This window comes from Phocoena sinus, chromosome 1 (assembly GCF_008692025.1).
Source record: "Phocoena sinus isolate mPhoSin1 chromosome 1, mPhoSin1.pri, whole genome shotgun sequence".
Lineage (NCBI taxonomy): Eukaryota > Metazoa > Chordata > Mammalia > Artiodactyla > Phocoenidae > Phocoena > Phocoena sinus.
The window spans coordinates 65,956,406-65,983,728 of record NC_045763.1 but is presented as its reverse complement, the minus strand read 5'-3'; the positions used below and the strand labels follow the sequence as shown (position 1 = coordinate 65,983,728).

General features: G+C 38.3%; 1 protein-coding gene across 2 annotated transcripts; it reads right to left on the bottom strand.

Annotated features, from left to right (window-relative positions):
- Window positions 1-14: 14 nt before the first annotated feature.
- On the bottom strand, window positions 15-27,323 carry LHX8 (LIM homeobox 8). 2 transcript variants are annotated; one of them, XM_032648724.1, is made up of 9 exons: window positions 26,778-27,323; window positions 24,961-25,047; window positions 24,401-24,562; window positions 20,453-20,574; window positions 18,165-18,385; window positions 17,547-17,650; window positions 12,807-12,902; window positions 6,164-6,347; window positions 15-732 (listed from the first exon to the last, which is right to left on the bottom strand). In XM_032648724.1, exons 2-9 carry the CDS (start codon window positions 25,033-25,035, stop codon window positions 656-658), a joined length of 1,041 nt encoding a protein of 346 aa, XP_032504615.1. In that variant the 5' UTR covers window positions 25,036-25,047; window positions 26,778-27,323; the 3' UTR covers window positions 15-655. The 2 variants fall into 2 exon arrangements, with proteins under 2 accessions (XP_032504615.1, XP_032504605.1); XM_032648714.1 differs by having other exon boundaries at window positions 129-732; window positions 27,027-27,253.

The window sequence follows — 27,323 nt, the reverse complement described above, 5'->3', positions numbered from 1 at the left end:
AAAGGATTAATTGGTTGAAACTTTCACAAGAATGGAAAATGTTTAATAAACTTAGAATGATGGGCTTATTAAACTATAGTGTTATTTACAGCCATAGTTCATCAACCACAAACACAATAATGTGTTTGCATGGCATGCTATAACAGAAGCTTTATTCAGTTCATTCAGAAAACATTGGCAAAATAAATTTCAGTTGCAAATTCACAGATACAAGCTTCAAAGTATAAAGCTGTATATAACAAAAAATACAGGTAGTATTTATAACAATAACTTACAGATACAAACTAATGATACACTACAATTTCACAAAGGATTGTAAACATTTTGCACACTTGTCAGTCCTTTCTTTTAGGCAAAGTGCTCTTTTGATGACAAATAAATTAACAGATACACACTCGAGTGAACTATTTCCATACAATACAAAAAAAAGTTTTGATTTGTTTTCTTCTTGTAAACATAAGTTTTACCAAAAAATGAAGAATCAATAAAAGTGTCTTGCAGGCCAACTAGAGATACATACCTGGGCAGCAAAGTGATGTTGGAAATGCTTTGGATGTTAAATAAAAAACTAACATTAATATATTTTCAATGGTATTTTATACATAATAAATGACAAGTTTATATCCTTAATCATTTCTATCCCTGAAAAAAGGAATTAGGTATGACTTATTGGCAGTTGTGTCATTGAATGGGGTAACAAGGGCTGGAGTCCAAGGGTTGTTGGTGAATGAGCTACAAAATAGAAAGAAATTTGTGGATCAGTTTTGTAGGGTAAATAAAACTGATTTAAAAAACAAACAAAAAACAATCCAAGGCAATGTTCTCTCACTACTGATTTTATAGCTGAGGGCACCAAGCTACACTCATTCCACTGACCTCAGCAGGAGCATTAGCTTATTCAGCACAGTGAGTATAGTATTAAATGAGAATCCAGGAATGGTTTACCCCAAAATCTTTCCTTGGGGTCACAAGCTTTTGCCACTTTACTGTCCTCCATCCATACCCCATTCACTGCACTTTACCCTGCAGCTAGAAACACGTGAGCTTTGCCTGCATAGACGTTGCTAGCTTTCATACGAAGGTGCCTCTATAGGGTGACCCCTGCCCCAAATTCTCATTTATGAATGCTGAGCTGCCTCGTCCCTAAACATACATCAAAACACATTTGACTTGGGCAACACTATAGTCATTCATGTGAACACACACAACTTTAATCCTAGTGTAGGTAAATGCATCAATGGTACAGGCTCTGATTTTTTCTTTAATCAAACCTTAAAATGAACTTTCCACTCTCAGTAAGAACTATGTTGCTTCAAACCAAATGTCCTTCTAAGAGCAATTAAGAAAGCTGGACACAATTTTTAGAAATCTATTTGAAGGCATCTGTTGGAAAGATACCCAGGTAGTGAGAACTTGCAAAGTCAAGTCCCAGGGAAGGAGAGAAATAAAATGAGGCTACATTTCCTCCACAAGTTTGGTAACAATTTTAAAAGAAAAGGAGTGTGAGAGGCTGAGACATCTAGCAAAGTTTTCAGGAGTTAGACTTTGGGGGTGGGGAATAAATATGAAAGATCAGGGACCACTGAAGAGAAGCCCTCGTTAAAAATGACAGGGCTTCCCTGGTGGCGCAGTGGTTGAGAGTCCGCCTGCCGATGCAGGGGACACGGGTTCGTGCCCCGGTGCAGGAAGATCCCACATGCCGCGGAGCGGCTGGGCCCGTGAGCCATGGCCGCTGAGCCTGCGCGTCCGGAGCCTGTGCTTCACAACGGGAGAGGCCACAGCAGTGAGAGGCCCGCGTACCGCAAAAAAAAAAAAAAAAATGACAGACACAAAACAAAACAAAATGTAAGCTTTTCTGGGGATCCCAAAAAGCTAGTTCCAAGGAGCAGTGACCCCGAAATATACCAGTCCTTGTGAGGACTGATGCCTGATTGGATATACAATGGAGAAAAGACAATCTCTTCAATAAGTGGTGCTGGGAAAACTGGACAGCTACATGTAAAAGAATGAAATTAGAACACTCCCTAACACCATATACAAAAATAAACTCAAAATGGATTAGAGACCTAAATGTAAGACCGGACACTATAAAACTCTTAGAGGAAAACATAGGAAGAACACTCTTTGACATAAATCACAGCAAGATCTTTTTTGATCCACCTCCTGGAGTAATGGGAATAAAAACAAAAATAAACAAATGGGACCTAATGAAACTTAAAAGCTTTTGCGCAGCAAAGGAAACCATAAACAAGACCAAAAGACAACCCTCAGAATGGGAGAAAATATTTGCAAACAAATCAACGGACAAAGGATTAATCTCCAAAATATATAAACAGCTCATGCAGTTCAATATTGAAAAAACAAACAACCCAATCCAAAAATGGGCAGAAGACCTAACTTGACATTTCTCCAAAGAAGACATACAGATGGCCAAGAAGCACATGAAAAGCTGCTCAACATCACTAATTATTAGAGAAATGCAAATCAAAACTACCATGAGGTATCACCTCACACCAGTGAGAATGGGCATCATCAGAAAATCTACAAACAACAAATGCTGGAGAGGGTGTGGAGAAAAGGGAACCCTCTTGCACTGTTTGTGGGAATGTAAATTGACACAACCACTATGGAGAACAGTATGGAGGTTCCTTAAAAAACTGAAAAAAGAATTACCATATGGCCCAGCAATCCCACTACTGGGCATATACCCAGAGAAAACCATAATTCAAAAAGACACATGCACCCCAATGTTCACTGCAGCACTATTTACAATAGCCAGGTCATGGAAGCAACCTAAATGCCCATCGACAGACAAATGGATAAAGATGTGGTACATATATACAATGGAATACTACTCAGCCATCAAAAGGAATGAAATTGGGTCATTTGTAGAGACATGGATGGATCTAGAGATTGTCATATAGAGTGAAGTAAGTCAAAAAGAGAAAAACAAACATCGTATATTAACACATATATGTGGAACCTAGAAAAACAGTACAGATGACCGGTTTGCAGGGCAGAAATTGAGACACAGATGTAGAGAACAAATGTATGGACACCAACGAGGGAAAGCAGCAGGGGGTGGGGGTGGGGGTGTGATGAATTGGGAGATTGGGATGGACATGTATACACTGATGTGTATAAAATGGATGACTAATAAGAACCTGCTGTATAAAAAAATAAATAAAATAAAATTCAAAAATTCAAAAAAAAATGACAGACACAAAACAAAACAAAATGTAAGCTTTTGGGGGGGATCCCAAAAGGCTAGTTCCAAGGAGTAGTGACCCCGAAATACACCAGCCCTTGTGAGGACTGATGCCTGATTGGATTAAGTTGATCTCCCTCTGACCTAACCAGCTGCCAAAGGCAAAACTAAATCCTCTCTGGTGGAAGATATTAACCAGAGCCTCAAATTATTTATAGTTTTCATACCTAACATCTGAAGTGCAACAAAAAAACAACAAGGCAAATAAGACATGACTTGAATGAAAACAAAGAGGAAAAAACAATAGAACAGACCCACAAAATACTGGAGTTGTCAGATATGTCCTTAAGTGTAACTATAATTAATATAACAATTTTGTTAAGGAATAAAGCGATAAAATAGATAATTCTGGCACAGAAGTGGAAACTATATAAAAGAATGAAATAGAAATTCTAAAAATTGAAAACACAATAACTGAAATTAAGAACTCAGTGGATGAGTTTTACAGCCTAGACAGAGAGAGAATTAGTGAACTGGAAGATAGGTCAGAAGAATATCTAGACTGGAACATGGACGGTCAAAATGCTGGAAAATATGGACTTTTTCAATAAGGGTAGAAACCATACTTGAAGAGACAAAATCTGATCCTTTTGCATAGTGAAATACATCAAACGATGCTATTCAAGAAGCACATTTAGGCACACTATACTAAAACTGAAAACCAAACATAAAGAGAAAAGCTGGGGAAAAAAAGAGATTCACTTTTAAAGGAGCAAGAATAAGACCAACAGCTGACTTCAACAATAAGTGGTATCAAGTTAATTAACTATCTATATTCTAAACAACAGAAACAATGGAAGCAAGAAGACAACGTAATTCATACTGCCAAAGTGCTGAAAGAAAACAGCTGCCAACCTAGATTTCCACATACAGAGGAAAAACCATTTACAACTGCATCAAAACAAAAATTTATAATAAATCTAACAAAACATGTGCAAGATTACTAAACAGAAAACTCTAGAATATAAGAGAGCATTTGAAGATGACCTAAATAAATAGAAAGACAGACTAAGATCATGGTATGGAAGACAATATTATTAAGATAGCAGTTTCCTACAGATGGATCTAATAGATATCAAAATCTCAATTGTTTTCTCTTTATTGGTGGAAAAATTTATGGCAATACAAATGAACAACAAAGTAGGACAAGGTTGTACTACTGGATATCAAGAATATAGGCCTAGCATTATTAAAACAATTAGGTATTGATATAAATAGACCAATAAAACACAACAGAGGGTACAGAAATTGACACATAAATTATATGGACACTTGATTTATGATAAGTGTAGCACAGCAAAGCCGCTGAGAAATTGGTACTTTCATAAGCATAACAAAAACTTTGCTCCTTATTTTACACCACATACAAAATTCAATTGTAGATGGACTGTAAATCTAAATGTCAAAGGTAAAACAAATTTAACAAAATTTCTAGAAGATAACATAGGAGAAATATCTTCATTATCTTTGAGTAGGAACAATTTCTTGAACAGGTCACAAGAAAAGCACTCCCCATGAAGGAAAAAAACTGATGAAATGAACTACATTAAAATTAGGAACTTGTGCTCAATAAAACATACTCTTAAGAGAGGAGAAAAAGCAAACCACTGAATAGGAGATATCTGCAACACATACAATCATCAAAAAACTTATTTATATTCAATATATAGCCAAAACTAGAACAAATCAAGGCAAAAACAGAACAGACAAGCCAACAGACCAACAAGCAAAAGACATGAATAAGCTCTTCACAAAAAGAATATACAAATGCCCAATGAAAAAATGCTCAGTCTCATCAGTGATGAGGGAAAAGCAAATGAAAATAATGAGATAACACTACACAACTAAATTGGCTAAATTAAGAAGTCACACCATACCAAGTGTTAGCCAGGATGTGAAGCACCTTGAACTCTCATGTGCCGCTGGTCTCAGTGTAAACTGGTTCAACTACTATTGGAAACTTTTTGGCAGAATCAACTAAAATTGAACATATGTGTAGCCAGGACCCTATGTTCTACTCCCAGGTATATATCAAATCAAACTGTGAATTAATGGGCACCAAAAGGCATGTACAATAAGGTCCATCGCAGCATATGCATAACTGGAAATAACGCAAATGTCTATCAACCCTAAAGTGGATTGTGGCATATTCCTACAGTGGAATTCTGTATAACAATGTAAACAAACAAATCACTGATTCTTGCAACAATACAGATGAATCTCACAAACACTGTAGTTGAAGGAAGTGAGACACAAGAATACATTCTGCTTGGTTCGATTCATATAAAGCTCAAAAACAGGCAAACCTAGAACATGATTTTAGAGGTCAACACCATATTACTTTGAAGGAAGAGGATAATGATTGGGAGGGGACATAAGAGAGGCTTCCAGGGTGCTAACTGCGTTTTACTACTTCATCTGGGTAGTACTTACATGGATATGTTCATCTTATTAATTCATCAAGCTGAATACTTATGTGTGTACTTTTCTATATGTATGTTTTGCTTCAATAAAAAAGTTTCTTTAACAAAACTCAGTAAACCCCAATCTAAAAATCTGAGTGTGAATACTTTCTCTGACCATAGGAAAATAAATTATTTAAATAGTTATCAGGAGAAAACCAAAAGAATGTTTTTCCTAAGTTAAAATCAAGCACTATGAGTCATCAATATTTGTATTTTAGCCGTAAGGTGAGTGTTAAACTTGTCCCTTAAAAGGCAGTCACCGAAATAAGAATGTTGGGTAGTTCTCCCTACTACACCCACCCCCGACAATATTTTTCAGCTCCTACTGAGGTAATAGTTAAAAATGTGAATAGTATATCAATAATGTACTATTAGAAGGTACCAGAAATTGATTGCTTGGGAGGCAGCTGTTAAATATTAGGATACCTACCATCCATATAACTATGCAGCGCAGTTAACATTGTCCCATCTTGGGGCACATAGGCAGAATAAGCCATTTCTTCTAACATGGGTGGAGACAGCCTGGAGGGCGGGACTGCTGTGACTGGGGCAGAGGAGGAGTGATTAGGACTGACGTGTTTCTTGTGGCGTGCTCTACAGTTCTGAAACCACACCTGAGGGAGGAGAAAAGCAATGTAGCTATGTCACATCATCAGTTGAGTACATTACCAGTTCAGTTTACCAAGGAATGCAACCTCAATCTACCATGTAAGCGCAGCATAAATCTAAATAAGCTTTCTAAAAAAGAATTCTGTAGACACAAGAGAAACAATTTTGCACAGTTATCAATGGTCATTTTCTTTGCCCAAATAATAATTATTTGTTGATTTACTTAAAAACTGATTCTATACTAAGCCAGCATCTTCCAAAATAAAAATGGGGTAAGGGATTCAAAATTCCAGAAAAGTTTCCTTGGTTTTACTACTGGCATTTAGGACAAAAAGGAAAACGGAAAAAGCCCTTTCATCAGAAAACTTTAAAAAATGCACTACTAAATGTATTCTCAGACACCTGCTGGACTTATTTTAAATCTTTTTTCAAATGACTAAAATCCCTACTGAGAGCTTAAAGCTTTCTACAAACCTCTTGATTCAGTTATTCCAGTCACACTGTAACCTGCTGAGTTCAATTTCTCTTAGTAAATACATAGGCTATTCTCTAAGAAGCAGGTTAAGGTTAGGCTTATAATAAGAAACAACTAGTGATATTTAAGCAGAATAAAATAACAAACACATCCACTGGTGAAACAGCTCACCGAATGTAAAGAGCTAACCAGCCTGTTGTCCACTCTATCACAGAAATAAAGGAAGCATATTCTGGGTAAGCAGAGTTTTATGTGCAGGTCAGGGTAAGGCTAGACTGCCCAGAATGCTTCCAGTATCTAAGCTACATGCATTTGAACTCCCTGCTCTTAGATAAAACTTGTCTACAGAGTGTTTCTCTATTAAAATATTATAGTATTTATTTGCTATCACTCAGAGCAATTCTGTCGTAAGAAGACAGAGAAGTGGAGGGATAAAAACATTAAGGAAATTAGGGTAAGAACATTTGGGGATCAGGGGAGAAGGCTAGGGGCATAAGTCTCTACCTAGGGCTGGTAGGTAGGTACTTGATGGCACTAGGGAATCAGGGCTAAATAATGTGGAACAGAAGGAAGCTGCAAAAAAGATTTATGTGAAAAAGTTGCCCTGATATCAAAAGGCACACCTTGTCCTTGGGACTCACAAACAGAAGTCTGCAAAGTATAAACTCAAGGGGTTAAAACCAAAGGAACAGAAACCAATAATACAATGGCGTCTGAGCACGTGGCTGAGCGGTAGCACCTGAGGTATATTTCAGGAACAAGCTTAGGTATGTATCAAGGAAAAGGAGTGAGAAGTCACAGCCTTCTCCCCCATCTTCTGGAGCGTTAGTTAGACTCTTAGGTACCTATACAGAGACTTTACCCAAAGTCTTCAGTCACAGTTCCTCCACAGGCTCCTTAACAGGTGCCACTGCTGTCACCCACCCAGCCAAGAAGACACACTCACACATTCTCCAATTTGTAAGCAGGAACTGCTGTCACCTGCCTTTTCCCCTGACAGTGCCCGGAAGACAAGCACCCCAGAGGACTACATACAACCTAAAACACATGGTGCTGTGATTCCCAGAGTGTCTTCAAAGTATCTTATGTCTCCAATAAATTATATATTGGATGGAAACTGTTCAGTTATTTTAAAAAATCTCAGACTTTGTAAATAAAGATGAAGAAAGCATGACATAAACAGTAGAATGACTACCTTAATGCTAATTCAAATAGCTCCTTGGAAAGATCAACAGGTAATTAAGCAGGGAGAGGTTTGAAAACACAAAGTGTCACGTAACTTGCACAGCAAAATATAGTTGAAGATTCCAGACATCAGAAAACAACTTCTGACATGAGGGCTACCTAGCTTCAGGAATAAAATGCAGTCCCTTTGACTCTCCTCACTGACTTAAAATTTCCTCCTTCTGCTTTCAAACCTCTAACAAGGGTTAAAATTTCTTATGAGCAACATACTCTTTTAAAAAATTTGAGTTCTAAATTGTAAAATACATAAGCTGAAAGCAGGCCATGTAGATATTCTGCAAAAGAAAAGACTAATGCATAAGATGAATCTCTCAGAAAACCCAAAGAGTCAAATTTAATGTATGAAAAAGATGGAATTTTAAATTATTGGGAAATCAGTATTGGCATAATATTTAGAGGAAGCCGGCTAATAGTCTGGGAGAAAAGAAATAGAAAAATCCCTACTTTACAACATGTAACCAAAAGTCAATTCCAGATAAATTAGGGTTTAGGTGTAAATAATTGCGACCATAAATGTTTAAGGAAACAAAAGCCAATGTTGATATACTCTCTAGGTGGAGCCAAAGCTATGAGAAAAAAATAGTAAGAGATTTGAATACAAAACCATGTAAAATTTCTATGTGGAAAAAATAAGTGAAAGGGAAACTGATGAACTATGAAAGTTTAACTATGATAAACAATAAACATCAGTACGATAAAGAGAAAAGAAATAACCCAGTAGAAAAGAGCACTAAAAAATACAAATTTTATTTTCAAAATAAGCACATGTTAAGGTTTACTGACAATAAAAGAAATATACATGAAAACAATGACATTTTCTGACTGCCAAATTGGAAAGGATGTAACAGAATGACAGTTTTTAGGATTTACGTGCATTGGGGAAAGGGAAATTTCACACATAGGTCCTGGTAGAATAAATTGGTTATGAACTTTCTGCAAGGCGATTTTTGTACTATCAGTCAAAGGCCCAAAAATGTTTTATCTTTTGACTCAACAGTCCCACTTTTAGAAATTTATCCTACGGACACTACCGAACAAACGTGCAAGGTATACGCACAACGTTGTTCACTACAGCATTTTTATGATAGCAAAAAATTGGAAATAAACTAAATAAATTGTTCTATGCTCAATATGTGTAGCAATAAAAATGATGTAGATCTTAATATGGAAAGAGAACTTCGAGCACACTGACTGGAAGAAATAGCAATGTTTTATCATGTTTCTGTAAGATACACAATTCATAATTCACCTCTCTGAAAGGGTATGTGAACAGTGATTGTATCTGAACGCAGAGTGAAAAGTAAAATCATCCATCTTTATTCTGTGATTTCAGCTCAATGACGATCTGCTCTGTTATAATGTCTCACTATGCAGACTTTAGCTAGTAAAGGTGAGACCTGTACTTACACCCTGTATAAGAACATTACTTCTACCTAATCTTTGGGTAGCCTAGTTTGCATATTAGAATCAAGGCCTAGTAATCAAATCTCTTTTCTTTAACTTTTCTAAAGTGTGCCCAATGTTAGGAAGTAGGCTAGGCGAAGAGGTTATGACTACTATTTGAGATCACTGTAATTAATCCTTCAAAAATACTGTGACGGACTATATATTTGAATTGCTAGTACTCCTTCCTTTGCCATCTTATCAAAAATATTTAAATTCAATCCTCACATATTAAAAGCCACCATCCAACAGCATATTCTCCAAGTTCTAGTGCTTGAAATGAAGTTAACTTGCTCATAATACTGGTGACCTAAACACCTGGAAATTACACGACAGATCTCTGTCTGCGGTCCTTATTTCTTCAAATAATAAGAAATGCTCTCAGAAAACCCTCCATTTTCCTTTCCTTCCAACTTCAAAATAATCTAAAACATAATAATCATGAATCTGACTTAGCTACAGCACTCACTGTCATTGAACGTATAGAGTCTTAGATTACAAGGACCCCTCAGACCATTAAGTTTGAACTACCTCAACAAAGGAAGCTTCACTTCCAGGTACAGGGACTCACTACCTCGATGGTAGCCTATGCCATTTTTGTAGACTTACATCCTGAGAAAATTCTTGATAGTGAGTGAAATCTGTTTCTTTCCTACATTCCCTTGCAGACACCCGATCCTGCTGCCTGTGGGACAGCCTTTCACATACGTTTAAAGACACCTATTCTGTTTATACTGTTTATATTCCTTCCCTTACCATCTCTGGATCGTTTTTCCAGATAAATATCCCCGTTGCTGTTAATACCAGCACATAATTTCTAGACTTTCATGACCTCAACCTTCCTGTAAAGGGAGCACTCTTTTCACATTGGTTCCCTGTTAGTCCCTTTCTAAAATTTGGCACTCTGAAACAAACACAATACCCTGGACATTTGAAAAATACTGAGGTCATGGGACTTGCCTCTTAAGAGAGCCTCATTACACTGCACTCAACCAAATCCACTGGGAATCTAGGTCTTTGGAGAAGATACAATATCATCAGGTCTTTCCCACTGACTTCTTGGTATAAATGATTTTTTAATTATGAAATACTTCAGGCTTAATAAACTAAAGAATAAATACCTGTTTACCAATCACCCAATTTAAGAAGTAAAACATTATATGTGCAGTGTTGGACTTAACCTTTTTTCTCCCCACTGAACTTCATCTCGATAGTTACAGTCACTAGCATTATTAATTCTTTACACCTTTTTTAACCTTAAATATTATTTAAAATTATTTTCCACTTCCCTGATCTGAAGGTAATAGAAAATCTTGACACAGTTGACCACTTCCATCTTGAACCCACCTAACTCCTTGGCCCTCCATGATGCTTCTATACCAGACTCATTCCTTGATTCTGACTGTAATGGCCCAATCCAAACAGCTCTCTCCATAAAGTCCGTTCTTCCCTTTTTATTGTCCGTGATATCTTTTGAAAGGATCTTACCCAATTTCAGGGGACTGGACCTCTCTGTTTGAGTCCTGTTCATCCCTAAAATACCTGTTTATGTGCTCAACTGCTACCATCATTATCTGATTATCACAGCTAGAAGGGAATTCATCTCCCTTCCAGCTAACAAACCCGTTTTTAAAAACACCTATAATATTTCTGTCAATAGCACCATTCCCATGGATACTTTGACTTCAAATTTAAGAGTCATCTTTGATGTCTCTCTGCTTCCCCATTACAGTATCCAGGTCCTTTTCTTGTCTCTCTAGCATCCAGTACCTGTCATCAGTGTTCAGTCAATAAAACGTTTTCAGATAAATTCTAGGCCACTACCTCAGTTAAATCTCTTTTCAAAAAAATTACTATTTTGCTGGGCATCACACCTAATGTGTCAATTTCTATGCAGCCTCTCCCAACTCTAATTCTTCCCACGTACTGTCACCAGACCTTTCTTCCTAAAATCACGTAAAATCTCTTCCTGCTCAGAAGAGAACTCTACATGTAGAGCCTCTCCAAGTTCAGCTCCAATAATTCCATCCCCCACAATTTGCAAACATAAATCTTATCTGTCAACAGATTTGCTCTAACTCATCCTTCCCTAGTTTTGTTTACATCACTCCCTCTACCAGGATCTTTAACAAAGGCCATAGATATCCCACCTCTTGCCCACCCCTCCCCCACTCACTCACATACACAATAATAGAAAAGTAGAAAAAAATTCTGGCCTCAAAACCAGATCTAGCTTGGAACCACAGCTGTCTTTTTAGCCTGAGGATCCTTAGGGTTGCTCTGAGCAATGAATGAATGGTCAACAAATGGAAGCCTAGACCAAGCAGGCTAATTAACAGGTTTAAAAAAAATTGATTCGAGTGTGAAGAGACCTAAAATGGCAAGCTAATGCTTTCACATTTCTTCACAAAACAAAGCAATGACAACAACAAAAAACAAAACAAACCCCCCCACAACAATTTACACTTGTAAAGACCTAGAATAACTGGATTGTTTGTTTTTTTGATATTGAGCTCCATGAGCTGTTTGTATACTTTGGAGATTAATCCTTTGTCTGTTGTTTCATTATGCTAACACGCATATATGGAATCTTAAAAAAAAAATGGTACTGATAAACCTAGTTGCAGGGCAGGAATAAAGACGTAGACATAGAGAATGGACTTGAGGACGTGGGGTGGCAGGGCAAAGCTGGGGTGAAGTGAGAGTAGCATCGACATACATACACTATCAAATGTAAAATAGTTGGCTGGTGGGAAGCAGCAGCATAGCACAGGGAGATAGGCTTGGTGCTTTGCGGATGACCTAGACCGGTGGGATAGGGAGGATGGAAGGGAGGCTCAAGAGGGAGGGGATATGGGGACATGTATATGCATATGGCTGATTCGCTTTGCTGTGCAACAGAAACTAACACAGTATTGTGAAGTAATTGTACTCCAATAAAGATCTATTAAAAAAAAAAAAGCTAAACACAGAATTACCATATGATCCAGCAATTCCATTCCTAGGTATATATCTAAAGGAACTGAAAGCAAGCGTTCAAACAGATACTTGTGTGCTGATATGTATAGCAGCATTATTCATAATAGCCAAAAAGTGGAAACGACCCAAATATTTGTCCATGGACAAATAAAATGTGGTACATACACTGGAATATTATCCAACCATAAAAAGGAATGAAGTACTGATACATGTTACAACCTGGATGAACATTATGCTAAGTGAAATAAACCAGATACCAAAAGGGGGAAAAAAAAAGACCTAGAACTTTTAACATCTCTTGATTAACCTTTAAAATAATCACCTGTATCACACGTCTGCTCAAGCCTGTCCTTTCTGCCAGTTTCTGGAGGGTCTGTGCATCTGGGTTGTTGTCCTGAGCAAATTGTGCTTGCATAACCTGTTTTTTAAAAAAGTGTAGGTAGTAAATAGCTAAAAATAAGAAGCTCAGTCTTATGCATTTTGATGACAGGAGAGATAAGACATGCACAAGAAAATGGGATACTTGCATTTTATTACTTGAAAATCAATATGGGGAAGTATGTATAAAAAAAGAATGCATATTGTGTACATTTATGCACAAGTTGCTATGTTGAAATCTTAAAAAAAATCTATTTCAACATAAAAACTTGTATCAACTATGCTGTTAAAAATAAGCTCATCTTTTCTTCCATTCTGACAACCCACAAATGCATAATAGTATAAGTCTCTTTACTATTTTTTCCGTTTTGTTAAAAATTGCTAGCATTAAAAAACTTAAAAGAATATTTTTTAATCTTCAGCCTCTACTGAGCAAAACAGGTTCAAAGCCCCTACCACAATTTTTATCAGTCTGCAAAAGCAGACAGTGCAACAGATGGATTCCACTTAATTGTAATGACTCCATCATTAATTGTTTTGAGCACTTGCTCTATGCAAAGGAACATCTGGGATCTTAAAAAGAGACACCCATCAGCCCATTGAATAAGAATTTCCTGAGATCTAAACATTTATAGATGGAAAAGCTCCCAAGTGATTCTGGTCTCAACTTCCTAGGAGAAGATACACGCATACCAATAATTAGCAACAATACAAGCTAAAGTGAGAGGTGAGGAGTGGGGGTGGGGGGAGGGAGGAGTACCAGAATAAAAGCACACGCCAAGGGCTTTGGATTCTTTCAGAAAAGGAAATCACGGAAATCAAGTGGGATATTTGAATTTTATTACTTAAAAGTCAATAGAGGGAAGTATTATAAAATATAAAGAAAGTATTATAAGAATGAGAAAGGGGAGTCTGGCACCCAACATGATTGTGCATGTCTGTGGGCATGTGATGGGGGTAATCTACCTAATGACAACCTGGATGAACATTATGCTAAGTGAAATAAAGACCTGCTTAAGTCCTGCTGACCTCGACACCATTTCCAGGAGGCAAGATTAACTGCATTCTCCACTCTGCTCCTCATATAATACTATGTTTTGCCACTGCACTTGTCACTGGGTAGCTAACTAATGTGTTAGCAAGTCGAGCTCTCCATAGCAGATAGTGAGTTTCTTGAGGGCAAAGGGACTGTCTTATTCTTCATATCCGCAGGAGTTAATCCCCCTTCCTATCACACAGTGAAGACTTTGTGATGGAATGAACCTCGACAATGTGAGGAAAATCTGAAGATAGCGTGGAGAAAAAGACCGATGTTGTTCCAGGAAACCTTATGAAGTTTACAAATTATATAATTTTTTTCAGTTAAGTTCTCGCTTGATAGTGACTCTTCCAGAATAAGGTATTCCTGGCTTCCTATCCAACTACACTTGTCCACACACTCGCTGTAAACAGCACATGTATTTTTTCTTTAAAAAAATGGGCAGAATCAGCCTAAAAGTTTATAATCTCGTCCAGCTCACTTCTTTCCTCCTCTCCTACTCCAAATGTGTTAAGTTTAATATCTTCATGTACAAATAGAGTTGTGTTTATACGTAGTTAAGCATGTAACATCCCAAAGAGAAAAAAGAATGAACAAATTAATTATGTCTTTGTTTTTTAATTTTTCAAGCAGAAAAGCTGAACAGATATTTGAAGATTTGTTTGTAAGGCCATTATTGATAATTTATAAAACAAAAACAGCATGCTTTTCACAAATGCATTTCAAATTCACAAGTTTAATAATGGAAGTAAATTACATTTACTAAAGCAATTTCTCATTAAGGAATAAAGGAAAACTTAAATCAACACTGATGGTTTAAAGCTAGAATATGCTAAAGGAAAAGTAAGATGTGTTCATCAGTGTTTAGTCTCACAAAAGAACCCTTTTAATTTTAACTTGGTTTCATTACTCTCTGGTCACTAATGATGCCAAAATCCACCCTACTCCTTTTCTGAGCTCTTTTAACATGGTCAAGGAGCAAGCCTCTGTAGACACATCATTTTAAGGCCAGAATGTCTACCAGAAATGTGAGGAGTCTGCATAGTAGCAGCTGACCAACTTGATCTGAAAGCAGATTAAAGTAGGTGCTAACCGTGGCATGTTTAACATTAATAATCATTGAGCAAATACTTCCAATTACAATAAGCAAACCATAGTATTGCCAGAACTTTTAAAATACAATTTATACAAATGAGACAATATTTGAAATATTTTTGCTAACACAAAATAGCACTCTATTCTGAAAGTCAAACTACTTTTTCTTCCCATAAGCTTCTAAAGTAGAATTTGGGAAATTTGTTTGTTCCTCTCATTTTAAGTCGTATGAGTCCAAACCAGGTAGTCTATGAATAGTCTTGACTTACTGATCACCTATATTTTATTGTTTAGCTAAATTCAAGCACTACTTAAATATATTCAGCTGTCTGAAAAGTAGGACAATTTGACAATGAGGTACACTGCCTGATTTATTAGAGGTTCTGGCAAAGTATAACGATTCAACTTATCCTAGATTCCTAAGCTACAAAGAACACTTGAGGACAAGGATTGTGTCTCATTTGTTTCAGCCATTCCTGGCACAGATAGATGCTAATAAATACTGAATAAATGAGAACATGCTTTGAAAGTATATAATTTCTGCTTTCATTTTAAAAAACCTATGATTCTGATATAAATTTTTAAAACATGATTCAGATCATATTTTCATATAATAATGCATGGCTTAAATAGCTTATGCACATTTGCAATTTAAAACTATAAGGCTATCTACAAGATTCAGAATCTCACTCTTGTTTTAGCTGCCACCGCCATTAAGTGGAGCTTTGTTAAGGCACAGTTCTTCTCATGGTCTCCTGGGAGGCCAAGCAAAATGAAAAGACCAGAGGTTTGGGGAGCAGGGTCCAAATCTCTTCTCTGCCATTCCCTTGGTGGTCTGCTCTGGGGGAGTCCCTACACTTCTTGGATGAGGCTACCTATATCAAGGAATTGTAAGAGATAAAAGAAGATAATGTAGAGAAAATGTCTGGCATAAGACTTGGTATACAAAGACCTCCACAAATATTATTCCCTTTCTATTTAATTAGTGCCTCTATCTTCCTATATGAGATTGTATATCTACCTAAAGTGGTTTCAAATTTTCAGTTATCCTTTTACTAATAAATTTTTATATCAAACTAAAGCTATCAACCTTATGATTATTAAAGTTACAGCCAGGCTTTCATGGAAACAGCCCACTTTATAAACAGAACGTATTTATATTAGAGATTATATTTTAACTCAGACACCTTTTAACTACTGGGTATTTTGCTGCCAGATCTCCCACAGCTATTCATATCTCCTAACCTGGGGCTTTACGTGATCTTCATTACAACCAAATGTGGCACCCAAAAAGCAAGGTTCAAACAGATATCTCTTTCAACTGCCTTATCTTTCATTTCCTACTTACTGACCATGCAGTCTATGCCTAAATTAAGAAATCAAAAACAATCTTTTGGAAATTTTTTAGAATAGATCTAGATTTTAATGCTAGATTGCTTCCAATGTCATTAAGTTCCCTTGGAATATTTGTGTCATATCAAGGCTTCTTTCTTAATCATTCTCAAAATAAAAATCCTCTCTTTTACTGCATTCATCTTAAATACTGCCAAGTATTAGAATACTATAAGTGAGTTTTCAAAATATTACCTTCATTTCTTAACATTGTATAAATATCCTTACAAGTCTGAGCTAAGATGGATACTATGTGTAAAGCACCCAGCCATACATGGTAGGCGCTTTACAGATGTTACCTCTCCTTAACATAAAACAAATATTTCAGTCACATTAATCTTTTAGAAAAGGTGATTTCTTTATCTGAAAAAAAATGCCAGAAAGAATCATTGTATGCGTAGACTTAAATATAAAGCAAGGAGTAATTATTTCATTACTTTCAAGACAATTTGTATAAACAGAACTTATGACAATTATATTAAGGGCAACTAAGTTGAAAATAATCCCTCCCTTTTCAGGGAACATAATGAACCTTTAGCATCAAATTATAGAATTACTCCCTCTACCCTCTTTAAAAACAAGAAGGGTCTACTTGATTGGAGTCAATCGGTAGACTCCTATTTATGGTAAAGCGTTTACAATTCTTTCCTACTCAGAAAATGTACAATCTTGTCCATTAAAAGACTCAATGTGGTTTGTTAAAAAGATGAACACATTAGTGTCCCACAGACCTACACACTGAGCGTCTCTTTCTGTTAAGAGTCCCCAAATATTTTATCTTCTAGCACAATTACATGTAGTAATGTAAATGCCTGGGTTAAAGTAATTTTTATCAGGAAGTCAGAACAGATCAACATTTTGTTTCCACTTTGATGTAAATGCTAACAGACCCCAGGGAGACGAACTTGAATGACGAGTTCATATCACATCATGACTCTCAAAATATTGATAAACAATATGTAGGGCAATGTTTTCATACATCTAACAAGTTAGTTTTCACAAAAAGCACAGGCTAACCTTTTTGAAAACAAAAATGTTTTAAGACACCATAGAGATTATTTTTTGTTTGGCTTTGTTAGTTTGGGTTTGGTGGTTTTTGTTTTTGTTTTTTAGGTGGGAAAGGGCTTCAAAAACTCATAAATTCATTGTCATGTCTACCTGGAGCTGATCTGCTGTAAAGCTTGTTCGAGCTCTTTTTGCTGGTTTTGGATGATTGACATCTTGCTCTGTGAGGAGGGCACCTTCGACACTAATCCCATTACCTGCATTTAAAAAACACACCATTCATACAATAATAGGTTGTTGTATGAACAATCATACAATAATGGGTTTCTTGCATCTCTTGGCTTGGTATGAAACTGTATACATCTAGTTTGCCAAATCCCTTAAGTTTTAGAACATACTAGAAACATACTGTGGAAACAATATTCCATCTGTAGGCTTGTATATTCAGTCAAAAGTGTACCAATTTGGAAGTGCACATCTAAGGCTCATCCTTACAAAGGCAAATACAAGGAAACAAATGGTTATAAAAAGCAAAACAGAACCCTAAACTCAAGGCTGCTTCCTGAGAATATGGCACAAGGAGAATACATATGCCATGGCTTTTCTTGTAAATAAACAGATGGAGACCATCACTAACAGTAGAGGGCTTAATGAGTTTCACCACAATTACACTGCACAAAGTAATGCTTTAAGATGACCTTAGGAAAAATCGTTATTGTCCCTGTGTTCACTGCCCCAAAAGATTCAAAAGTATTTTAAGTATATATTTACCATTTTCCACTTCTCTTTTTAAATTATCCAGCATGCAGTCATAATGCACTCTGCAGAGGACTTTCTCTTCCACCAAAGCAAACTCCTCTCCTGTGGAAAGTTGCCTTTTGCAAGAAAAGCAGGCAAAGCACGCCAAGTGATAGACATTCCCCTTGGCCCTCCGGACCCAGTCAGTAGAATGGATGTGCCTCCCACAGCGAGAGCAGCGAGTTCCATACCTTCTACATAAATAGAAGGGTGGGAGGTGAAGATTTTAATGCTTGGTGAGATATTCATCAATCTAAGATTAAATTAACACATTATTTACTCATTGGATTAACCCAAGTTAGGAAAGGAAACAGGAATCAATTATTTTTTAAAAGTCATATGGTACACAATCGAGACTTGAGATGGGATCATAATTCAAACCTGTTTATAAAACAAAACCTTCTCATTGTTACTCTAAAGGAGAAAAGGATTTTTTTCCTTTTAAAATAAATGACATAGGAGTTTCAGTATCCTTCTTGTAACAAATATCAGTGCATTTATAAATTACCTAGAGACTCAACATAACACACACACACACACACACACACACACACACACACACACACACACACACTCGAGGCTGAAACCTAAAAATACAAAAGCATACCATTGAAGATATAAATAATGACGTCTTAAAACCAAGTTGAGATAATTAGAAAATGCTCTAAATATTTTTTAAAGTTAAAACATTTAAAATTGATATTATCAAAGAATGAAGAGAACAGAAATTGTTCACTCTGGTGTGAGGAAACCTCAGAAACCTCAGTGAAGGAAAACTCAGAAATGTTTGCTTTGGTGAACAAACTGTTGCAATACCATCCACAAGAGAAGCGGAAATATTACCTAAAACTTTTAGACACATATCTGGACATTAAATTCAAGTTAATCTCAACAAAATGCCAGATGTAAAGATTTCTTTTTTCTCTCAGTCCTAGTGACCAGACACTCTCTGTCATATCTCCTACCACAATTGCAGTGGCATATCCACATTAAACTAGATAAGTATAGAGGTATTGCCAGTTTTTAAGTTAATCTGAAAAACTGTATCATAAAAATAAATTTCAGAATATAATAAAATATGAAGTATAAAAATAATCCTGAAGAACTAGACTTTCAATAAGTCTCTGAAACCAAACATTTTAAGGGGCTTTAAATTACCAAAAAATAAAAAAAAAATTAAGATTAGCATATCCTAAGTGAAAGAGGAGGCAAACTGCTACTATTTTTGAGGAAACAGAGAGCAAACCTGATGAGAAATATATGTTTTGGGTAATTATAAAATTCTATGACTTTATAAAATAAAGGACTCTGGATTTCATGAAGTGCTTTAAATTACCTAGCAATTTTATTCAAATCAATCACTAAACTCTCTTAAATCGGTTTTTGAAATTGAGTATAAATAACATAATTAGTATTACAAACTTCAGTATGTACTATTAACTTCCCAATTTCACAATGAACATTCTTCTTCGTTTGGAAATGCAAATAGGGAAAAAATGTGATAATTTTCAAAAGTCATGCTTAAGGATGATTTCAATTTCAAGACAGAATTTAATTCTTAGTGGATAGCTATCTTAGAAGAAACTTTACATTTAAACTATTATAAAGAGACCATGTGGAGAAAATGTTACATTTAATATCCTAGGCAAATACAGTCTCACACAGCAAAGATCAAAGAACAGACAAAAGAAACAGGATTTTTAGGCAGAATACGTAATTAGACTTGGTGTATTTCCGATACTGGAATGGTCACTTCTTCTGAATAATATGGTTTAATCAGTTTCCAAACTGCTGGCATTTTATAGGTATATTACAAGGGGTCATTCTATAGTAAACTGGAAAAAGCACAACAAAACCTTGATTTTTTTTCCCCCATAATTACTTCATTTTTGTCTTGCTACTCCCCCTGAACAAAGGGCTTTGTTATAATAAGTCATCTTATATTTCATACTTTGTATCTCTGCACTGCAAAGAAGTTCCCTGTTTTTAATACCTAAAACTTTCATTCGCCGAAGTGGAAGTAATTATTTAAAATTAATTTTTGTATACTGAGTTCCTAAAACACATAAGCATGCTAATTTTATTTGTTTTAATACAAATTATACCTCAAAAATATGAAGCATTCTCATTTTGAAATCCATTGTATAAGAAAAAGTGGGCTTCAGTAAATAAAACTGGACAAGAAAGGCTATTTACAAAATTCTCTTTGTGTAATACCTTCTTGGAGTATCTACTTACTAAAAAAAAAAGTTTCGGTGTACCTGAAATAATCAAGTTTGCAGAAAATGTCTTTGTCTTTAATATAACAGCTGGTATGCCTTCCTAAGGAGGTCCTGCAGACACTACAGGAGAGACACCGAACATGCCAGCACAGGTCATTCACCTGTGAAGAAGAAGAGGTTAGGATGAGAAGCCATTCTAATACCACACACTTAAGAGTATCCTTCATTGGTTTTCTGTATCAGGCAATTTTAAAAGCTGGCCTCTTAATATTTTAACACATGCTCTGAATGTTTCTATCTAAGAGGTGTCATTTACACAAATACGCATCTAGATATATTCTCTTTTAGACCTCAACCAGAAAATCACAGTAGCATGTTATAAACTTTGTGTTTAATTTTTAAAATATACTTTTGAAAAATTCAGGTTTTTTTTTAATTGAGTGTCTATTCAGGTTTTTTTGGTTTGTTTTTGTTTTGTTTTGTTATCGAACGTATATGAACAGAGGGAAAATTTTGGCCACTTTAAAGTCCTACATACTGGTTTTATATTTTTTTCCTTGACCAAATTCTTCCCACCATGAAACATGGTAGCTAAAGAATTCAAGCCACATCCCTTCTCAATCTACTTTTTAGTTAAAGTGAGAAAGAAAATGGAAAAGAAGCTTTGTAAGAAATACTTACCCATGTAAAGAAGCCAGGCAATCCATTTTACTTACAAAACAGAAATTCCTAAGGTAGATTTAAATGTTGAAATGGCCAAAGCCCTGGCTCCCGTCTAACATTAAATAATCAAAACAAAAAGCATTGGTAACCCTACTTTAATGATTTGGTTACTAGGGGAAAAAATAAATCTATTATAAGCAGTTCTAAAAGGGTACCCAACTATTTGCCATTTATACTTCAGGAAGTAAGACATTAAATGCTTTGATTTAATTTAATAAATCACAGCACTTTATATTCTATATAGGAGCATGAAACATTGTCAAATCAGGGAACAAATCATAAATAGTCTTACCTTAAACTGTTGCTATCATAATATAAGCGGCACATCTTTAGCCTTCAAAAACGAAGATGTGTATTGAATTCAATTTGCCTGTAATGCAGCCTCCTAAATTTTGCTCTTGTTAACTGGACACAAGAACTAGGCTTATGCTTAATTAAATTTCATTTAAAACAACGGCAATGATGCAAAAACACCAGTTATACTCTACAAATGGATCTAGTGCCTAATATAAGAATTAGGAAATTGGAAAAGTGGGAAATTGTGAAATACAGCTTTTGCTAAACTATTTCATAATAAAGACTATCTTGTCCAATGATTCTATCATATTAGCGTTACTGTTCAACATATTTTTCTGTGATATGAAATATAAAGGGTCCTTCGAAGCTGAAGAAAGTTTCACTGGCTTCTAATTACAGTTATGTGTCTCTTTCCAAAGCACTAATGAAAGTATCATTTTAGTGAAATTTTAAGTTTTGGTCTTGCTATAAAAGAACTACTTGCTCACCATGCAAGAAAACAGGGAAAATAGCAATAGGAAACAATAGGGAAAAAAATCTGAGGAAATCGAAATAAAAAAAATTAACAATGGTGAATGCTGTCCTATTAATTAGAGATGCATTTTCTTTCTATTTTTTTTCCTCAAACAGGCCCAATTAAGTTAAAGTGTAGAAATACAGGTTTCCTTTAGTATTCCACTGTTTAAGGCCTTCTGCATTTTGATGTTATCCAGGCACTTTTTTTTTTTTTTTTTTTTTTTTAAGCAAGGCTAGATGCAGGCTTCAGGGCAAGAGTCATGGCCATTCTCTAGTTCCCTAAAGCCAGATGCAACGCCTGGTTTGCCACCTTTCGTCAAAGTTTACTTAAAAAAAAAAATCTCCTTCATCTTCCATTTCTTTTCCAGAGATGAAAGTAAGGTGAACAGAGAAAATTCTGGCGACTATAAACCTTTCCTGATGGCTACATTGATCCAATCTCTGTATGTATACATATATAGGACCAAGCCAGAAAAAAATCACTCAAATGACAGGACACTGAAGTATTAGATGGGGCAACAGATGCATCTAACTCCTCTCATGTTTTTTGTTCTAACTCCATTTAACTTCCCTCACAATATGGTGTTTTTCTATATTAAACAGTTATACCCTCAAATATTCTATTAGGTCTAACAATTATTTTTTCACCAGTGACTCAAATTGAATTCAAACTTATCTGGAAGAATAAGCACACAAAATGGGGGCAAAAAAGTTAAGAACTCAGTTTTTAATCATAAAGTGTCAAACTTTTGTTAGAACTAGTTTCCTATATAATAAGCAGCAGCTAGTGTTTTTGTACATATACTAATATGTACAAAAAGGGGTGGACTAAGACTGTATGTAGAAGACTTCATTGAGAGGACTCTGGTCCTACTACAAAGGAAAGCTTTAAAAGACTCTTCAGATAACTTACATTATTTTATACAATACACATATATAACATATAAACATGTTAACATATAAAAGATGAACATTAAAAATGATTTTATCTATTCCAGAGGATATGTTGAGTCACTTTATAATAACTTTTTTCTTTATCCTCTCTGCTGTGTAGTGGATCCATTATAGATCCATCAAGAAACATTCTTAAAGATTAAACTAATTACTGAGAGGGCTCATTGAAAATAAGAAACTAGTTTTGATCCAAAAGATGGTTTTTAAAATATCCAAAAAGGCTCAGGTGTGGAAACACTGGAATGGGAATCTTAAGAATGCAGATTTAAAGAGAAAGCCAGCTTTAAGAATCAACCACCAATTAAGTAAATTAGTCACTTTTTAAACGTTTTCACCAAAACTCCTTTTGGTGCTTTATCTGGGTTGTATCTACAGGGTATCATTCCAACTCCCCAGATGAAGCAGCTTTGTATGTTAAGGGAGAAATGTAAAGAAACTCACTAATTTGCTTTTTGAATTCATATTCTCCATAATGAATTCTTTTGAAAAACTGGGGTGGGGGGAGGTGAGGAGAATAGAAAGTGAACTGGTTTGCTACTAAGTCAGTGTAGGAGAGATCATTATTTTAAATAGTGGTTTTAAAAAGCTATTGAAGTTGAAATTCCATGGTATTAGAATTAAGACACTAGGGACTATGATCCTTCATGCAATGACATGGGTAACTAGCCTGCCAGAATTTGTACTCCAAAACTCCCCCACAATATCTTGAGAGAAGTAAAACAAATCGAGACAGTCAACTCTCAAACCACCACTTGAAGCACTTCATCCCAAGTATTTTTCTTTCTTTCTGTTTTGTATAAATTTACATCAATTTCCATTTTTTTCCACTAAGCAATGAAGATGACATTAACAAAAAAAATCATTCGGTGGCCCTGAAGTATTAAACCTTAATGAGAGGAGGAAGATATTGAAAATGGTTTTCATTTAAATGCTACTACGAACTTTTACTCTGGAAAAGCCTCAGGTTAGTGTAAATAAACATAAGACTGTAAAATATCTATCCAGAAAAGACCCTTTAAGGCACTTGACAGTGGTTCTCACCAAAGGAGACACTGAAAAGGGGAAATCGATCAACATATACAGACCTGGAATCCTCATAAGCAGGCAGACGTGTGGGTGTTATTGGGGGTGGAGGGACCATAACCCGAGGCTCAGTAAAAATAATCGGGCAGGACCCTGTTTCCAGAATGGGTAAGCATTTCCCCACTTCTGTTTCTCTACAAGTAGGTGGCTAACTCCAGCACATCCACCCAAGGTATCGGCACGTCTAGACCAGTATGGGTCACACTTAAGCAGTTTTGCAACAGCGGGTATTCTAAGATTTATTCTCCCACTCTTTCCCACCGCATGAGTTGCCCCTGACTGGGCCATAGTGCTGAGAAAGTCTACAATCTCCAGCGAGAACTTGAGTGGAAAAGAGAGGGAAAGTAAACTTTTCTCTTCTCCCAGAGCTCCCGGGGAACCCCGCTGCCCCTGGGCCTCGCGGCTCCGCCCTACCTTGAGAAGGTACTTGTCCACGATCTCCAGGCCGCAGCTGTTGCACACACACTTGCCAGGGGGGCAGACGGAGCCCGAGGCCATGGACCGGGGCGAGGACGACGGGGACAGTGGGGCCGAGGAGGAGCACGAGTCCTCGTCCCCCACTCCCTCGGGGCTCACCTGCAGGAAGCCACGAGGCGCGGTCTCAGGCGGTTCTAGACCCCTCCTTCTCTCCCCATCCCACAGACCCACGGGGGCTCCCTCACAGCCTCCCCTCCCTTACCCCAAACCACCCCCAGTTTCTGAGGTCCCGCTTCTCGCCCTCTCCCCCCGTGTCCATGCTCCCACCACGCCCCCGCCGGGGCTGCAGACCACTGACCTCAAGGACCTGGGGCGCCTGGCGGCCCTGCGCAGCCCGCCACACTGGCTCAGCTTCTCCCCACGCCCCAGAACTCCTCTCCACCCGCTCCCCGAGGGGCCAACTGCGCCCGGGGAGGAGCGCGGGGACAGCAGCCCTTCGTCCTTGGGCTGCCTCCCCACGGCCCGGCTCGCCGCCACCCGGGTCCCTACCCACTCACCAGTCCCTCTTCCCCGGCGCCTTTCCGAGTCCTCCCGGCCGCCAGGGCTGCAGTCCGCCCGCACTCCTCCGACATGAGCCCCTGGCACTGAGGAGGTGAGGGCGGGGAAGTGGGGAGGAACAGAGACGAGAAGTTCAGAGCCGGCACGTGCGGCCCAGAGCTTCAGCTTCTCCGCACGCGGGGCGGACTAATGAAGGCCCACGGCGCTCCAGGCCGCACGTGCAGCCGTCTGGGCGCCTGGGCCCGCGCGCGCCTGGCAAGCCGACGCCGACGCAGCCTCCCTTACAGGCAGCGGGCGGCGGCGGCGGCGGCGCAGCCTCAGCACGCGACTAGGCGGCCACCGGAGCACCAAGGGCTCGCCCGGCGCGCTGCCGCGCTCTCGGGGCTCCGGGTCCCCGCGCTCACCGTAGCACGTCGGTTCCCCGCCCCCCCTGCCGGGGGTAACAAGTTAATAACAATCATCCCGGCACAAAGCAGTTTCTTTCTAGACGTCAATCACAGCGGATCAGGGATCACCCGGCTAAAGGGGGTGCATGGGGGTGGGGTGAAGTGGGAGAGAAGAAAAGAGGATTTGAGGAGGGGGTGGGGGTAGGAACTTGATTTCTTTAATAGCCTCAATTAAAAGAGCAAGACACATATATATTTTTAAAAGGGGGCTTTTTGAATTGGATAGCCCGAAAGGTGAAGAGGTTTAATAGGATACTTGAAAGCTAATTACAGCGGGATTTAAGAAGCCTGGTGTTTGTTCCGATGACAATTTGAATGAAAATGCTTCAGATTAAACCGAGCCAGCAGCTCTTTCGTAAACTTACAGCAATTAGAGCTGCGAGTGATTTATACTCGTTTCTTTAAGGTGTAAATTGCCACTTATTGCTCGGTAAGTCAACATTTGAGCTTCTAAAGGATTATTTTTAGCTAGCGCAAAAAGCGGGTCGAATAATGGAAAATATCCAGCTGAATTTAATTTGTGTCATTAAAAAAAACTCACCCAACCTCGGTCAAAATGTTTTAAAGCAACAACGCGCATTACTCAAGTGTTTCCAAGCCTTTGTAAGAGTTTTGTTCTTAAACGAAAACGCAGCCGCTCTGGTCTTTTTCTGCCTTCGTTTACGGAAACTCTAGCTTGGGGGGCGGGGGGGGTCCCGGAACTCGAACGGCCCACACTTCTGCATTTCTGTCTCTTCGCCTCCCTCTTTCCCTCACTCTGGTAGCACCAGAAGAGATACTGTCAGAGCCCCCCGGTCCCTCGGGCTCTCCGCCGGGACCCTCGGGTGCGCTCCCTACTCGGGACCCAGCGCCGCAGACACAAAGAGTTTAGGCAGAAGAGCCCCGAGTTCGCCGAGTGTTCCCCGCCAGCGTCGGCGCGAAGACAAAGTCAGCGGTACCCAGTGCGGGTCCGGCGGAGGCGCTCAAACAGGCTGCAGATGATTTTCAAACCTAAAACGCGAGATACGCCGCGGCTCCTGCCTCCAGAGTGAGGTGAGAGTTTGTCAGTTTCCCCCCATCTACTCGAAGAATGGTGTGACTCGAGAGCCCTGGGGTTGGCTTCTTTCGGTTTTTTAAAGTAAAGTGGCCTTCCTAGCCCGCCCTAGGATCCAGAGGCCTTCCTGGAGCCACGTCTGCTTCTATTTCGCTGTGGGGCCGCGGCAGCGCGGACCGCCTACGGCCGGTGGAGCTCCTTAGGGCCGGCAAGCATCCGCTGGCGGCTGGGAGCGGGAAGCCGCGCCTCTGTTCCTTCCCACCCCACAGCCGCCTGGACCTCCCGACTTATCCCACCGCCCTTTCACCACTGCAAACACAACAAAAGCACGACTCACATGTACCCGAGAGCGCCTTAGGCTTGAGGCTTCGTCTCCCAAATTACGGTCTCCATGGCCTCAGGTTAAGTGAGCTTGTGGGGAGGGGAGGCAATGATTACTGACTAACGCTACTACGTAAGAAAAAAAAAAAACTGCCAGGTTTGAAGATGAGGCCGTTACAGGTAATTTCTGAACCTCATTTAGGAGCGCAAACAGCTCGCAGGAAACTGCGATTCAGCTGGTCTGGCCAGGCGTCGGGTCGCTCACCTTCTCGGGAGGAACTGCCAGCTCCGGCACGTCCTTTTCTTCTAGTTTACACACAAACATCTGCTCGCTTTTCCAATACATGGCACTGCTAGGGCTGCTTATCACATACCAACTCCAGAGGGTCAGAGGCTGTCCGTGTCTGCCGATCTGGCCCGCCTCCCCAGCCCCAGCGCACTAATAAAAGCTGACACCGAGAAGAGAAAGAATGCTACAAGTCTTCGTCCAAAGAGGCCGCTGTGACCGTAAGCACTCTGATGGACTGCTCTTAAGATTGTTTCCCAACTTCATTGAGGTCTG

Bases quoted from the DNA above. Each gene is read 5' to 3' on its own strand.
- LHX8 (XM_032648714.1), bottom strand. From the start codon at position 27,107: ATGTATTGGAAAAGCGAGCAGATGTTTGTGTGTAAACTAGAAGAAAAG. The intron at 25,048-27,026 runs GTGAGCGACCCG...TCACCTCCTCAG, and splicing joins TGGCAGTTCCTCCCGAGAAG to TGCCAGGGGCTCATGTCGGA. The intron at 17,651-18,164 runs GTAAATATATAC...TTTTAAATGCAG, and splicing joins AAAAAGAGAAGTGGAAAATG to GTAATGGGATTAGTGTCGAA.